At 44.0% G+C, this 18,274-nt stretch overlaps 1 protein-coding gene across 1 annotated transcript in view; it reads right to left on the minus strand.

Annotated features, from left to right (window-relative positions):
- Positions 1 to 18,274, minus strand: part of gbe1a (glucan (1,4-alpha-), branching enzyme 1a) — a 308,612-nt gene that overhangs the window by 14,271 nt on the left and 276,067 nt on the right. Inside the window, exon 15 of the mRNA XM_083635195.1 lies at positions 1,501 to 1,618. Coding sequence (XP_083491321.1) covers positions 1,501 to 1,618 — 118 coding nt within the window. The remainder of the gene's footprint in view (positions 1 to 1,500; positions 1,619 to 18,274) is intronic.

Consider the following 18,274-nt stretch of genomic DNA (forward strand, 5'->3'; position numbering starts at 1 on the left):
GCCATTAAACCAACATCAGGACATCCAAGCAAGTTCTGACAAAGAGCAATGCCATTGGACCACATTGGACAAACACATTTGGATATTTCACCCAGCATGCCCTGTTCCTTCCAAACAGGCCTATTAAATGAGTGGTGGGTGGAAATAATCATTAGCCTATTCTTAGTTAAACATGCAGTTTTGAAACATTCAATAAAGACAAATAAAAAATAGACTATGACTCGACACCCTAAGTGATACACACATGGAGAGTGGTATATATACCCATCACATCAATATCAGTTTTTATGTAGAATGGTTAGTTCCTTGCTCTGCTCTCCCCTAGGAGCGCTGGCTCCATGGCAATGCCACTAGACCACGAGCAGCTGTGTCGCGCATTAAATCTATGTTTTCTTATTTTTTTACATCAATTTATTGGGGGGGGACACATTTTTTCATTCTTAGATATTGGGGGGTGGATTTGTCATTCTCAATGTATATTGCCATTACGGCCTTGTATTAGGCTATATTTGTCTGTATTTAGAGTTCCCTTGGTTGCTATGACTTGCCGTAAAGTCGCATTGATAGACTCACGCCTACATAGTGCGTCAGTCTTCATGTGATTTGCATAGACCATTTATGGTGTGGTGGGTGTGGGATATGGGGCAGCCAGTTGGACTGTGATTGGTCACAGGGGAAGTGAAAAATCAAGCCCCCTCGATCAGATTTAATGGCCACCTACACAATTGTCTCCGTGTGTGTCTTTAATGCACACATCCACCCCACATCAGATTGGGCTGAACCTTTGCATGGCGGTGGGTTATGATCCGGGGAAGGTCATGGGCAAAGTAAAGTCCTGGAACCACCTAGAGAAAGTCCTGGAAACCACCTCACGCCCACCCCCCCAGGTCGGAATGGGCTGAATTGTGATAGGTCATGCACGACTGACGCTCCACTGCATGATACGCACGCCAACGCATCGCCAAAAGCAAGTACATTGCCGGCTTTAGTGTTATCACACACCGTCCTAGGTTCAACCTAGTCTTGTTTCTATCTCATCCCTTTATCTCACAATGCTTCTTTCCCCAGGGTGCCTCTCTTCCTGACAGCGCATGTTTCACAAAGTCCTTCAGGGGTTTGTTCTCTTCCGTCAGCCACAGTACAGATATTTCAGCAGCACCTTGATTTCTAAGTCATTACATAAGGATAAATTATTACTCTCCCTGAATGCAACCCCCCCCCCCCCCCCCTCTCTTCCTGTCAAGCCGTCCAGAACAGGACCTGGGGCATAGCAACCACTCACTGCAGCTCTGCAGGTCGGAGTGAGAATCTCTCAAAAGTTTACACATAAAAATAATAATATTTTTCTTAGCGCTTAACTTTTTTTAATTTCTTTTTTTTTTTGGTTCTTTGGTTCTGTGTGTGTGTCTCAAAACAAACAATAGCATAGCAACAGTAGCCTAATCAGGTTTTCAACCCAATATTTGACTCGGCTAAATGAACATTGAGTTTTCCCCTCACCTTTATCGAGTGTGTCCTGCCCTTGAAGGCCATGGCCTCTGTGAAGAACTCTGTGTCCAGGTCCAGTCTCCCATGGCCGCCATATTGCAGAGCATCAGAATCCAGCATGATCTTATATCTGATATCCAGCAGGTTAAGAGGAACAACATGATCTTATATCGGACATCCAGCAGGTTAAGAGTAACAACATGATCTTATATCGGACATCCAGCAGGTTAAGAGGAACAACATGATCTTATATCGGACATCCAGCAGGTTAAGAGGAACAACATGATCTTATATCGGACATCCAGCAGGTTAAGAGGAACAACATGATCTTATATCGGACATCCAGCAGGTTAAGAGGAACAACATGATCTTATATCTGATATCCAGCAGGTTAAGAGGAACAACATGATCTTATATCGGACATCCAGCAGGTTAAGAGTAACAACGTTAGGAGACGCCAGCAGGCATGGGATGTCTATCTTCTCACTCCTTTTCGAATATGTCTACGTTCGTTACCCCTTCATCTTCATTTCATAATACTATCTCAATCGACTTGTTAACGTGTAATTCTGAAGGCCCCGTATATCGTCTCCGTTTTGTTTACATACATATTCGAAATAAACATGACAAACAAAAGGTGTGTTTTTGAACTGTGGCAGGAAGAATGAGCATTTAGCACAGATTGTGAAAACAAGCAACATCTTCACTCTGGGACACATCCAGGGCCCACCAGTGGTAAAAGCGCACCGCTGCCCCAGCAGAAGGCCTCGCACCAGGGCCTTGATTTAATCAGTGCCCAGCGAGGGGAGAGGCCAGGCAGGCAACAAAGCTGCACTCCGTCCTCCTGCCATCAATGCTCCCCGTAGGTCGACCCAGGAGAGGGCAGCCCTCCTCCACACTGCACCCAGGCTGTTTGAAGATGAGAGGGATGAGTGTGAGCGGAGGGACGGCCAAGAGGAGAGGATAGAGGGAGCCCCAGTTGTTGTCTTTGAACTGCTAATCACTGTGTTTAAAGCTGACCTCTCTTCCTCTCTCCCTTTCTGTGTTTGGCTCATTAAAATATGGGCCTTTATAAAGGCTCCAGATGGGAGTTCGCTGTGAAGCACAACTCCTACCTTAGTCCCATTCAAACACACATGCCTCCTTCTGATCCCCCAACATCAAATAATGACCAGGTGAGAGCCACATACCACTCATTGGTATTCAAATGGAAAACGTTTCCCCACCTGCACCCCGCATCGATCGTGCCTGCCTAGGGTACGATACCCAGGAAAATATCAAAACTACCATTTTTGACACCATGGGGGGGTGGGGGATGACATAAAATAAAACACATCGAGGCATAAAAATGAACAAATAATAATAATAATAATAATAACAGGGAAAAACCCCCGAGGTACCAGCTCATACAACATTAACCCCCGAGGCACCCGCTCATATGACATTAACGCCCGAGGCGCCAGCTCATACGATATTAACCCCCGAGGCGCCAGCTCATACATTAACCCCGAGGCATCAGCTCATACGACATTAACCCCCGAGGCATCAGCTCATACGACATTAACCCCCGAGGCACCAGCTCATACATTAACCCCCGAGGCATCAGCTCATACGACATTAACCCCCGAGGCACCAGCTCATACATTAACCCCCGAGGCACCAGCTCATACATTAACCCCCGAGGCATCAGCTCATACGACATTAACCCCCGAGGCACCAGCTCATACATTAACCCGGAGGCACCAGCTCATACGACATTAACCCCCAAGGCACCAGCTCATACATTAACCCCCGAGGTATCAGCTCATACGACATTAACCCCCGAGGCACCAGCTCATACATTAACCCCGAGGCACCAGCTCATACATTAACCCCTGATGCACCAGCTCATACAACATTAACCCCCGAGGCACCAGCTCATACATTAACCCCCGAGGCATCAGCTCATACGACATTAACCCCCGAGGCACCAGCTCATACATTAACCCCGAGGCACCAGCTCATACATTAACCCCAGAGGCATCAGCTCATACGACATTAACCCCCGAGGCACCAGCTCATACATTAACCCCGAGGCACCAGCTCATACATTAACCCCCGAGGCACCAGCTCATACATTAACCCCCGAGGCACCAGCTCATATGACATTAACCCCCGAGGCACCAGCTCATACGTCATTAACCCCCGAGGCATCAGCTCATACGACATTAACCCCCGAGGCACCAGCTCATACGACATTAACCCCCGAGGCACCAGCTCATACAACATTAACCCTGAGGCACCAGCTCATACGACATTAACCCCCGAGGCACCAGCTCATGCGACATTAACCCCCGAGGCACCAGCTCATACGACATTAACCCCCGAGGCACCAGCTCATACATTAACCCCCGAGGCACCAGCTCATGCGACATTAACCCCCGAGGCACCAGCTCATACGACATTAACCCCCGAGACACCGCTCATATGAAATTAACCCCGGAGGTGCCAGCTTATACGACATTAACCCCCGAGGCACCAGCTCATACGACATTAACCCCCGAGGCACCTGCTCATACGACATTAACCCCCGAGGCACCAGCTCATACGACATTAACCGCTGACACACCAGCTCATATGACATTAACCCCCGAGGCACCAGCTCATACGACATTAACCCCTGAGGCACCAGCTCATACGACATTAACCCCCGAGGCACCAGCTCATATGATATTAACCCCTGAGGCACCAGCTCATACGACATTAACCCCCGAGGCACCAGCTCATATGACTTCAACCGCCGAGGCACCAGCTCATATGACATTAACCCCCGAGGCACCAGCTCATACGACATTAACCCCCGAGGCACCAGCTCATACGACATTAACCCCCGAGGCACCAGCTCATACGACATTAACCCCCGAGGCACCAGCTCATACGACATTAACCCTCGAGGCACCAGCTCATGCGACATTAACCCCCGAGGCACCAGCTCATACGACATTAACCCCCGAGGCACCAGCTCATATGACATTAACCCCCGAGGCACCAGCTCATACGACATTAACCCCCGAGGCACCAGCTCATACGTCATTTTTCTCAGTTCTACACTCTGGCGAGTTACCCTTTTGGCTTTGTAGGGCATGAGTGATGACTAGGGGAAGGAGGACAACGATGAGGCACGGTAGGCTAGAAAGGAGCGCGCTCTGTTTCTAGTAATAATAATGATAATAATAATAATAATAATACATTAGATTTATAAAGCGCCTTTCATGAAACCCAAGGACACTGTACATAATGAGGCAAACAGAAAAAATTACACACAAACAGAAATAATAGCGGCAAAGAATGCCAGGGATGAAAGGAAGTCTAGAGGCCATTGGCCTTGGTGAATAGACAGAGACGCACGCTTCTCCATAATCTAGGCCCAATAAAACTCGTTAAAACTTTGCATCAGAACATTTGTAGCTTGTTGAAGCAACAACCCACAGATGATAGGGGGGTAAAAATCAGTAGTATCATGTTAGATTTTTCATTAGGAGAAAGCACTGCTGGTATCGATACTGTTGCAAATGAGTATTGTAAAAAAAGTATTGTATCCTTCAAATTTGTACTATCGATACTTCTGACAACCATAGCGCCTTCCATACGCTATAAATAATGCAGCAATTGCAGTGAAGCTGTAGCAGAGGGAGGGGTTCGAGGGGGTTCAGTGAGATGGCACTCTGGGCTTTGAAGGGATGGGCAGAGAAATGGAGTCTGGGGGGAGTAGGGGAGGTGGGGCATGGAAGGAGGGCATGATGAGATGGAGGAGTGAAGGAGAGTAGGGTAGCAGGGGATCAATCAATCATCGCTACTGTTGCTGTATATTGACTCCAGTCCCACTGGGATAGCATGGTCAATGCTCTTTCAGGCATGTTGTGCGGGTCGATAAAGGAGCATGCCTGGCTTAACGCTCACCTTTTATAGGTGTATTTGAGTGTGTGTGTGTGTAGATGATGTTAAGCGGTATGTATCGACAGGCTATCATAAATGTATGTCAGATGCCACGTGCGGTTATTAGTGTCTGATAAATGAATGCACGTTACGGTATGTATGTTATCACACATACATATAAATCGAAAGAATCGCCATTTGGTGTGGACCAGCCTCGCTACAGTGAAGCCGGCGGGCATCACACATTGGCTGAGTTTCCCAACAAAGAAGCTTCTTAAGGAGTTAAGAAGGAGTTGAGAAGGCTCCTTCTTCTTAACTCATTGAGTGCCATGGACGACTAAAGTCGTCAATTCAAATAGTAACGTAGAGTGCCAATGACAACTAAAGTCGTCAATTGCTTTTTTTGACGGTGGGACGTGGATCAAAGCATCAGGCATCTCCTGTACATATATGGGAGCTATTGAAGGTGTATAACCTATTTTACGGACTCATTAGGTGGCGACAGTGCTCTCCAGATTACAGAAAGGTCCGGAAAACTGCAGCAAAAAGCCGTGATCAAAGAGAAGCCGATGGATGCTGCAGCCAGAGCCATATAGATTGCTCTGTCTGCAGCTGACGTCGGGCTGCGAACATCAGTCAATCCGCGCACACAACTGAGCTCCTCTGCCTCTGTCTGTCTGTCTGCATATAGTTTCTCCACACGATTACCCGCCAGAAAGGCAGCACCCGACGCCGAAGGGCCAAACCTATCCCTGCAGTCCCGTTTGGCATTTCCTTGTCGCGCTGGGAGCCGCCCGGCGCAAAAACGGAGGCTCCGAAAATAGACTGGGTGCGTGTGGGGAGGAGTTTGCAGCTGAGGCGGGGAGAGGGGGGTGGGGCACGCAGGCTCCACAGAACTACACCACGTCACTACATCAGAAAATATTAGCTAGCGTCAGTGAATGTGCTTGAAATGCTGCATTTCACAAAAGGCTGAATATCTCAGTTTATAATTTGAAACCTGTCTTTTTGCTCAAAACAGCCTATCTTCTCCGGCTCATAACTAAAGAACGGAAAATGGGATCAATAAACTTTTTTTTGCAGATGATAGAAGAGAGTCTCCTCGTTCTTTGTGTGTGTTCGGTGTTTACATAGTAATATCACACAATATTCTGTGGGCCTCGAGAAATCACTGAAAACGCTCTGAAACTCTGGCACTGGGAGCTTCCGTTCTCCAAAAGTGGCTGGCACTCAATGAGTTAAGGAGGAGTTAAGAAGGCTCCAAAGAAGTGTTTCCCAAATGCCTTCTTAACAGCCTGCTTAGAGGCTGTTAACACATTGACTGCCAGCCGTTTTTTTTTGCTGTAGGTAGCTTCTGCCAAGCCGTTTTTTGAGGATTCTGGCTCATTTTACAAGAGCCGAGGATTATTTTCTGCTTGGAGTTTGTGAACATACAATATCTCAAAAGTACTAATAGAATGTGTACTTTCTCTGTCTAAAAGAGTTAGTTTGTAGAGTTAGTAGTTATGTAAGCATTAGCAATTGAATACAGCATGGTTTCAGCGTCAGAAAAAAGATTCAGAGATAAACGGCTTTTTGTGAAATTCGATAGAACAGTCACTTTAACCATTCATTTTTGGCATCAGTAAGACCTAAACAATAGTTTTGAACAGTAATTTCCTCCATAACAGCAGGAAACTCCCCTCTGCTCAACTCCTCCCTCCGTGGGCGTTCTTCTTGGCTGCAGCGCCGTGTCACAAGCACTTTCCTACCTGTGCAAATGCACTTTCTCATACTCTCGACCTCTCAAATAAATTTCTGAATAGAAATTAAATTACTCTAAATTAGAGCGAAAAAGAAACAAAAAAGAATGGGTTGAAAATCCCATTCTAAAAGCCTTTTATGGCTGTTTCCAATTTGGTGCTATTTTGCAAGGCAAAATCGCCTGCTGCACCACAAGCTTGTCACCGGTCTCACTGCCCCGCTGCCGCTGTGCGGCTGTGCCTGGCTGTGCCTGTCTGCGTGGCCGCTCCCCGAGGAAGCCCGGCTGGACTCGCCCGCCTCCCGGAGCCCTGGCCGAGAGCTCTGATGAAGCCCCTGCGACTCTGGTCATATTTACGCTGCGTGCCTCAAAGTGTGCTCCATCCGCAATCCACCAGGCAAGTTTGCAATCCCGCACCGCCAGCAATCAGCGCGAAAATGAAAGCGCCTCCGCCAATCCATTTTCATGAGAATGGAAATGGATCACACTGCTTTTTGCTTGCCTTCCTACTTCCTTGTCGCCACTTAGTGGGTCGGTGGAATGGGTTGTACACGTTGTACACGTCCAATACTTATATAAGATATGTAAAAGGGTTAGATGCACAACCCACCGTCAAAAAAAAAAAATCGATGCCAACAACGTGTTTACACGTTGTTGGCAGTCAACAGCTGGATTCTGAAAACGTGTATACACGTTGTTGGCAGTGAACGTGTTAAAGGAGAATTTCGGTTTTTTACACCACGGTCCTCATTTCCAGGTTAAAATATGATGTTTTACTCACCGAAATAGTTTGGCTTCATTCGGATGCCCACGGAAGATTTTGAGCTCCGAGTAGTCTCCTCAAACAGGCTATAACGAGAGCCTGCGGCCAGCGTGGGGCATGCTGGACGGGAGTGCACGCGCTCTCTAAATGACACTTTTTCTGTCAGATCACGGTTCATTATGGTTGTAAATATAATTATTTAGCTAATAGCTAGAAGCTAAGCTAACAAGGGGCGCTAGGGGCGGCTTTAGCTCAGGAGGTAGAGCGGGTCGGCCAATGACGCAAGGGTTGGCGGTTCGATCCCCGCTCCCTCCCAGCTGCTGTCGTTGTGTCCTTGGGCAAGACACTTAACCCTCCTTGCTCCCGATGGTGTGTAGGCACCCTGCGTGGCAGCCTGCCGCCATCGGTGTATGAATGGGTGAATGTAGACTATCTACTGATTGTAAAGCGCTTTGGATAAAAGCGCTATATAAATGCAGGCCATTTACCATTTACCATTTACAACAACACAGCAGTCAGCGTTGATCTGCCCCGGATGGGGTTACAGTGCCCATCTTCCCCCTCTGTGAAACCTTCTTCAGAGAAACCACAGAAGGGGGAAGATACGCACTGTAACCCCATCCGGGGCAGATCAACGCTGACTGCTGTGTTGTTGTTAGCTTAGCTTCTAGCTATTAGCTAAATAATTATATTTACAACCATAATAGTCCATGGGCCAAACCCCAAAATTTAACTTATCGGTACCACTCAAGTGGGCAAATTCTAATCATGATTTTTGAACATGTATATATCCATAGATGATATTTTAGTATGATAGCCTTTGCAGAATGGTAGCTTTCTCACGGTTATCAGCTCATGAAGTTAGCCAGCCCCTACAATAATTTGGATTCTAGGTGCTGATGCATATCCTATTCTAGGCTCGTTTTGAGGACCTTTACTCATGTTTGATGAGAACATGTTTGATAAAGTTTTAAAGCGTAGCTTCCTAGCTTTCATTTAAGCTCAGTTGTGTGTCTGTCTGACAAATACAGAGGTCACAGGAGCTCCTCAAACTGTCAGTGACATTCGTTTTTCCACAATTTCCGTCTAAACTATAGTCTTTATTTCAGCACTGTGGCATCTAGGAACATCAGAGATACAAACAACAAACACTGGGATACTCACAGGACTATAAGGATTCAGAAAAGGTATAATGTACCCATGCTATCCCATCGTGAGGGGTGAATTTGGCCCTTAAGGTAGAAGAATGACTTCTCGAGGGAATGGGACACAGCTCAAAATTGTACATATCGATATCGGTACCATCCGGGTGGGCAAATTCTATTTGTGATTTGATTTTTTAAATTCATATACATACCTAGATTATGTTTTTATATGATAGACCTTGACTGGTAGCTTATTAGTGCTTATCCCCTCTTAAATTATGGACTGCTGTCATTCAAAACTGGCAAAGTGCCTTCCCTGGAATCGTCTTTCTTTCATTATATCCTCTCCTTGGGGTGTGTATGGACTACTGACTGTTAATATTATATGTCTAGATATAGACATACTATGATACTATACATACCATACTATACTATACTAGATAGATATACTATACGTAATTGTCTACTAAATTGGCACATTTCTGAGTCAAAAAGAGAGTAAACTGGCATGCTTCTCATTCAAAAATAGTTTTATTTGTGTTACGGTATATAAACAGCTACATTCAAAATGTTTACAGTAGTGCTGCCCGATTTGGGGGAAAGGTGCGATTTGTGATTATGGTGGACAATATTGCGATTTGCGATTGCGATATAATAAACGGTATCTAGGAATGTGCTGTTTTTTTTAGAGGCGAGGTAACGTGCATCTGCAGACTTTATCAAGGGACCATGAAGGCGTCATGTGACTGGCTAGCTAGGAGACGACACCTCTTTTTTTTTAGAGGCGAGGTAACGTGCATCTGCAGACTTATTTCTTTTGTACCGACAAACGCATAACATTACATAACATCGTGATTGCGACTGCGATTGCCATTCAATGAATCGTGCAGCACTAGTTTCCAGTCTTTCAGGACAATAGGCCAATCTACCCTTCCTGAGACACCATGCCTCCCACGATGGCACCATCATCATCATCATCCACATCTGAGTCTGTCAGCTGTGGAGCAGGCTCTTCTTCAATGTGTTGGTTGGCACATGTTTGTAGTTTGCACAGGTTTGTGCATTTCAAACCAGTATTGATACATGTGCACTCTGGTGGTTTGCATGACCTCACACACTTGCTGGACAGCAACTGCAAGATGGCATCTGGTGCTGGGGTACCACGCATCCACTGGATATCAAGATGCCCCTCATCATCTGTGGTCCACCCATGGTCCTTGGGGCTTGGTATAGATGGCTGGGTTTGACCAGATTGCAGCCTGATAGTTTGCACGAATGGAATGCCTCAATAGGCAATCCTCACATGGTGGAAGCTGGCTGGACTCGACCTCCCCACGTTTGGTGCAGAAAAGTTGGTACCGAAGGAGGTTGACATCTGTAGTGCGCGTAGAGGGTACATACATTCGACACACATTTCCTGCAGCTTTTGAAAGAGCTCATCAGAGACATCCCAAGCACGGCCGAGCTCCATGAATGCTTCTTGGTATACTAGCTTCAACTGTTTCAGGGTGCCCACTTTCCCACGTCCTGCAAATGCGCTCACAGTGCCACAGCCGGTGAACGCCTTCATGCCAATTAAGGCACCAGCAATAGTATCACCAAGTGATTGGCATAGTTTGGTGATGTCCAGGAACCTTGTTCTGTTCTGTGTTCCGCATTTCTGGTACATTGGGCATGGGATGTCCTTGCTCAAGCCCAGACTCAGCACCAGAACCTCTGTGTCATCTGCCGTAATGATCACTGCCTTGAAGCCAGAATCTGCTGCATGGAGAGCATGCAATAGCATGTGAGTGTCCGCTTCTTCCTGAGAGGATTTGAGCTGTGTTACCTCCTCCCATTGCTTCTTGTTGAGTTTGAAACAGACCTCTTCACAGGTAACATAATAGGACCTTGTCATTTAGTTTATCTCTGTGCTTGGGTCCTTTCCATTCCTCAACCAAGAATTTTATCAGACTGGCTTCGCTGGCAGCGCTGCAGAGCAGTTTCCTCCACTGCTGGATGCTGTGGCCAGAAACAATATTCTTGAACTGGATCCCCAAGGCTGCACCTCTGTTTGCCCTTTCTGAATCTTTGATCGACATGTCCTTGTAAACATCAAAGACAACATCTATGCGTTCACTCTTACCTCCTTCATGCAGGACCTTGGCTAGGATTGATTCTGCCAGCTGTGCAAATGTCTTGTCATTCCCTTTCATCTTTTGTACCAAGCTCATTCCATCGATGATGGTTGTTGAAGGTTCTGGGATGACTTCTGCTGGAGCAACACTCTTCTCCAACTCTCTGGCAAGAGCTGCCTTGTTTGTCTTGCGGAGAGATCCATCCCCATTAGCTAGGGCCCATGGCAGTGGCCCGAGGGGATGAGCCAATAAATCGCTTGTTTTATTATAATTTTTAGAAAAAAAGTTTCAAGTGAATTCCTCAATTATTTAGTTAATAAATATTTCACAAGTACTTACACAAGTATTTTATTTGGCATTAGTAAATCATTTATAAGAGTGATAACACATTTATAGAGGCTATTTTGCATGGATATAGGTGTGCCTTGAGATGTTGTCTTGCCCTTTGGTGTGCCTCAGGCACACAAAAAGTTTGAAAACCACTGAGCTAGATGATCCTTACCATGTAATATGTAACTCCTCCACATCCACTTAAAACAGTCACCATCAAAAACCCCAATGAGTCTGTTTTTTTTTTTTACATTAATATAACTACAATATAGACGCCTGTCTCATGCCTAGGTGCACAGCTAGCTACTTAGTAGTAGTGTAACGTCCGAGCCGGATACGAACCTGGGACCTCTGGCTCAGCACAGTACTCTGTGCAAATGCGCAGCCTCTTAACCACTCGAGCTAAAGGGCCAGCCCGATAGCCCGAGTGGGAGGGAAGCCGCGCATCCTGAGCCCTTACAGTAGCTAATTCATCAAGTTAATTAACTTATCGGTGGTAAACAGTTTCTATTCTGTGATGTGTAGACTTTTCTTGAAGTACTTTGAACAAAATGACTTACGAGGTCAAGGCCTCTGTCACAGAATAATGGTCCTAGTAGTCACCAGCCTCACTGAACACACACCTCACGTGCTACAGAGATGCTACAAATGGAATCTGGGGAACCTAGACATAGACATAACCTTAAAAAGAGTGTTGTGTTCATGATTTCAAAAGTGGAATAGGCTTCCAAATAGACTGCATGCTTTCGATCACACTCTTTTTTGAATATATATATATATATATATATATATATATATATATATATATATATATATATATATATATATATATATATATAAAACAAGAATAGGAACAAAGCAGCAACAAAATCTCCTACAGGCGCTAATAGGGGAAAATAAGAAAATGTAAAAAAAAATACGAAAAGCTACTCCTGTCGAAAGGCTATCATATATTAATTTACTTGTATTGACCCTATAAACAATTTAGTATAGGTAAGGTTTTGCCCACCCAGATGGTACCGATATCTGGTCTGGCCCATGGACTATAATGAACCGTGATCTGACAGAAAAAGTGTCATTTAGAGAGCGCGTGCACTCCCGTCCATCACGCCCCACGCTGGCCGCAGGCTCTCGTTATAGCCTGTTTGAGGAGACTACTCAGAGCTCAAAATCTTCCGTGGGCATCCGAATGAAGCCAAACTATTTCGGTGAGTAAAACATCATATTTTAACCTGGAAATGAGGACCGTGGTGTAAAAAACCGAAATTCTCGTTTAAGAAGGGTGTAAGAAGGCTGTAAGAAGGCTCTTAAGAAGGGTTCTGTGAAAGGTGCTATATAAATCCACAGCATTCTTATTATAAAAGGAATCCATTCTGATTAGAGGAATATTAATAGCCTATGGTAAAACATTTAAAACACAAGTAACCATATTACATAGAGGAGAGATTTTCAAGTGTTCCCAAATTTTAAACACTAAAAGGTGCATGAAAGAAAGGAAAAAGGGAAAAACACAACAGTGGACTATATTACGTCCTTTTGCCTGACACGGCTGAATCTGCGAGTGTTTCGTCGTTAAGAAGGTGTTAAGAATGCCCCAGACCCTTCTTACAAAACCTTCTTAACGAAAGATCATCTTAGGCTAAGAAGCAATCGGGAAACGCGTTGGCTTCGTTGGCTTCTTACGGGAGCCTTAAGAAGGGTCAAAGAAGCTTCTTAGCTTCTTAAGAAGCTTTTGGGAAACGCATGCCTTCTTAACGAAAGATCAACTTAGGCTAAGAAGCAATCGGGAGCTTCTTTGACCCTTCTTAAGGAGTTAAGAAGCTTCTTAACTCCTTAAGAAGCTTTTGGGAAACGCAGCCATTGCCATTTGGCTTCGAGGGGGCTCCCTTTAAAGTGGGATCACCCTGCTGCAGCATTGTGTTAAATGGCAGCCTCCCAAGAAGCTCAGGCATCAAGACTGGCTTTGACCCAGTGGCTGTGTTTGGCATTCATTCTGCTTTATAAATGAGAGTAATAAAAAAAAACTGCCTAGAACACATTGGTTCTAATATTTACCGCATGTAGTCTATAGCCTATAATGATGTCAAACTGTGGGATTATGGCAGGGGCCATTTTTTGAATGGGGGCCAGCTGTTTCTCACATCATATGGGTTATAAAATAATATATATATTAAAAAAAATCACATACAATTGTACTGATTTTATTTACCATCTGAAAACATTAGTTCTGCCTGTGCTGTTCCTACTTGGTGCTTGTCCAAAACATTAAGATGGTTTCACTTCCCAGCTTCCTCTATTTGTGTCAAAAACCTTCCTTTTTTTTTTACATCTGTGTTTTTCAAGGAGCTGGACTCTATAATCCTGTTTTACATCTGGAATTATAAGAACCATAGAATTTCAAAAATTCACCTGCAAAAACCCAAATCTGAAGGAGGGCTGGCCTTACCAGTGTTCAGACACTACTACTGGGCTGCTAATGTTAGGGCTTTAATGTTTTGGCGGCAGGGGACTCCTGACAATTTGGTTCTCTAAAAAGAAAAGAAAGAAAAAAGGAAAAGCCTCTAGTAGGAGCCTTTTGAGGAAGACATTATCCTTCCACTTTTATAGTGAAAAAAGTAGAATGAATATGTTGGACAAGTGTAATGAAAATCAATATAAGGACAGATAGACAGACAGACAGACAGACAGACAGACAGACAGACAGACAGACAGAGAGACAGACAGACGGTGTGTGATGTGGTTTGTGTTTATCTCTAGTCCTTCCCATAACAAAACTTGTTTCCTGCAGCATCACCGCTTGTACATTCAAAGAATGTTCACCCTTTCTGTTGATGTATGCTGTGGAGGACGTTGATGTTTCTGTTGATGTATGCTGTGGAGTTTGCTCGGGGTTGCTTTACTTCGATGTGTGTGCAGCAGTCAATCGCCCCCCAAGCATTGTGGCATACGGTACGCTTGGTAGAAGTTACCGACAAGGTCCTTCACTTCAAGCTCTGTCCTCGGTGTTTTGATGTAGTCTGGACCCACGACGTTGGTGATAGCCCAACAGACTTGTCGGATGATGACTGAAACGGTTTGTGGAGAGAATCCAAATGCATTTGCGGTTTTCCGAAGTCTCGCCTTGTCACTCAGGTAATACAATGTACATGGGTCAGGGTCAGGGTCGATCTGGACAGTCGGAAGTTTTCACGCCATTCCTCGGGGACCACAACTTGATTAACAAAGTTATCCCACCAGGCACTGGTTCTTCCCGGCCTCACCCAGAATCGACGCTCCATGTAGGGCTTATGTCATCGCTTGACACGGTTGGTCTCCCCCAACGCTTGAATAGCGGTTTGCGTTCTTTCCTGCAGGGCATGATGTGTCACCACGATGCATCGGATCACAAATAAAAAGGACAGAAGAATTTGGTTATCCATTTTGTTATCCATGTTATCAAACGTCTGTCCACTTCTCTCAACTAAGGGGGTATATATGCAGCACTGTAAACAGTGCGTCGCCACAAAAAGTGCGTCACCAGCGCGACACACTTTCTTCTTCTGTTGTTTGTAGGCTGGTCGCTGACAGCTTCAAGCTGCTTACTGCCACCTGCTGTACAAGTAGGTTAGTTGCATCGTTCAACATTCCATGTCCACAGTAGCATTCAAAGACGGATTTTGATGACGAAGGCGGTCTCGGCCGCCAGAGACCGGAGTCTTCGTGTTTAACACTCAAAACAATAGAGGTAGTGTGGACAATACGTGCAAACTAAGTGCAATACGGCCTAATGTAGACATGGCCTAACTGTATTGTTTTTGAGAGGAACTGACCGACTGTTTATCTCTCCACTCTACAGCGAGTGTCTCACACAGACAGAACAGGCTTTGGGACATGTGGGCTTCACACTGTAGCTTGCCAGTGTTAGAGCCATTAATAAATGGACTGTCTCCACACACGTTCATTTCTGCAACTTTACTTTCATCCATGAACTCGACAGGAATTCTGAAGTCAGTATTATACAACAGTTCCCACTGGCTCCAAACTCCCGGTCCCGAGACATCATTTCACGTCTGTAGAAGTTATAGATCATGGTGACAATCACGCCATTGCCTGTGTACTGAATAATTTCTTGGAAATGCTGTTGTGAGGTCAGTTTTCCCATTTCCAACTAGGTGGTGTACGTTATGCTTTGCAGAAGCTGATTCCAAATCAGTAATGTTGCGACTTTAGCTTCAGACAAATGCAAGTCACCAAGTTGCCAACACTCAGTGACTGAGCTTTTACAATCGGAAATACTTGGTAAGTTTAGGATCATTGCACAGACGCAAATGTTACTCTTAATGGTGTTTTCAATGGATTTTAAATTAACTTTTGAACTGTATTGCAATCAGTGGAATGTATATTTATTTGAATATGTGCATGTGAGTGTGTATGTGTGTTCATGTGCACACCCTTGTTATGTTTCAGTTTGAAATAAATTGTAAGGCAATTTCACCCCACCCACCCCTTTTCCCCCCACAAGTCATCAATCATCTAAATGATGTGATGCCATGAGCTTGTACTGACAGACTCTGAGTGATGGATGATTGACAGCTCATGATTGCCCAGCTGAGGGGTGTTTCTGGTCCTCAGGGCAAATCTCTCTATAGCTTTTATCTTCTGGTTCAGATTGCAACACGGCTTGAGATGGATTGAGAAAAAAGTGAATTCACACTAAATAAATCAAATTCAGCTGTCAAAATGATCAACTGTGTCTCTGACCCAAGTCTTGACCACCAGGATTTGCAAATAGCAACAGCTATCTTTGTGGCTTTCGCTGAATACGGCTAATAATTGTAACATACTATAGGCCTAATAGTTTGTAGATATCATAGCGCTATATGAAATAATGAATGTCAAGTCCACATAGCGCTATATGAAAGAATGAATGTCAAGTCCACATAGCACTATATGAAAGAATGAATGTCAAGTCCACATAGCACTATATGAAAGAATGAATGTCAAGTCCACATAGCACTATATGAAAGAATGAATGTCAAGTCCACATAGCTCTATATGAAAGAATGAATGTCAAGTTCACATAGCACTATATGAAAGAATGAATGTCAAGTCCACATAGCACTATATGAAAGAATGAATGTCAAGTCCACATAGCACTGTTAAGTCCACATAGCGCTATATGAAATAATGAATGTCAAGTCCACATAGCACTATATGAAAGAATGAATGTCAAGTCCACATAGCGCTATATGAAAGAATGAATGTCAAGTCCACATAGCACTATATGAAAGAATGAATGTCAAGTCCACATAGCACTATATGAAAGAATGAATGTCAAGTCCACATAGCACTATATGAAAGAATGAATGTCAAGTCCACATAGCACTATATGAAAGAATGAATGTCAAGTCCACATAGCTCTATATGAAAGAATGAATGTCAAGTTCACATAGCACTATATGAAAGAATGAATGTCAAGTCCACATAGCACTATATGAAAGAATGAATGTCAAGTCCACATAGCACTGTTAAGTCCACATAGCGCTATATGAAATAATGAATGTCAAGTCCACATAGCACTATATGAAAGAATGAATGTCAAGTCCACATAGCACTATATGAAAGAATGAATGTCAAGTCCACATAGCACTATATGAAAGAATGAATGTCAAGTCCACATAGCTCTATATGAAAGAATGAATGTCAAGTTCACATAGCACTATATGAAAGAATGAATGTCAAGTCCACATAGCACTATATGAAAGAATGAATGTCAAGTCCACATAGCACTGTTAAGTCCACATAGCGCTATATGAAATAATGAATGTCAAGTCCACATAGCACTATATGAAAGAATGAATGTCAAGTCCACATAGCGCTATATGAAATAATGAATGTCAAGTCCACATAGCGCTATATGAAAGAATGAATGTCAAGTCCACATAGCGCTATATGAAAGAATGAATGTCAAGTCCACATAGCACTATATGAAAGAATGAATGTCAAGTCCACATAGCACTGTTAAGTCCACATAGCACTATATGAAAGAATGAATGTCAAGTCCACATAGCACTATATGAAAGAATGAATGTCAAGTCCACATAGCACTATATGAAAGAATGAATGTCAAGTCCACATAGCTCTATATGAAAGAATGAATGTCAAGTCCACATAGCACTATATGAAAGAATGAATGTCAAGTCCACATAGCACTATATGAAAGAATGAATGTCTAGTCCACATAGCACTATATGAAAGAATGAATGTCAAGTCCACATAGCACTATATGAAAGAATGAATGTCAAGTCCACATAGCACTATATGAAAGAATGAATGTCAAGTCCACATAGCACTATATGAAAGAATGAATGTCAAGTCCACATAGCACTATATGAAAGAATGAATGTCAAGTCCACATAGCGCTATATGAAAGAATGAATGTCAAGTCCACATAGCACTATATCATTGATGTCACATATGCTTATTTTTCCCCGCAGAATTCTGACTTTAATCTGAGAATTCTGACTTTATTCTCACAATCCTGATTTCAAGTTCTAATCTAAAAGATTTTCATCTAAAAAAAAGAGTCACTCACAATGTTGATTGAGGCTACTGTATGTCCATTTGGATGAAGCCTTTGCAGTATTTAGTGACATTATGTGACGCGTGATTTCTAACCCCACATAGGATAAGCAATAACCACGCCCTGTGGTGCTGGGATTGGCCAGGAGCAACACTGGAGGGCACGCAGCCCAGCGATTTCATGAACCAACTGAATAGCTTATTACACTGTTTG

The sequence above is a fragment of the Poromitra crassiceps genome (assembly GCF_964638095.1).
Source record: "Poromitra crassiceps genome assembly, chromosome: 1".
NCBI lineage: Eukaryota > Metazoa > Chordata > Actinopteri > Beryciformes > Melamphaidae > Poromitra > Poromitra crassiceps.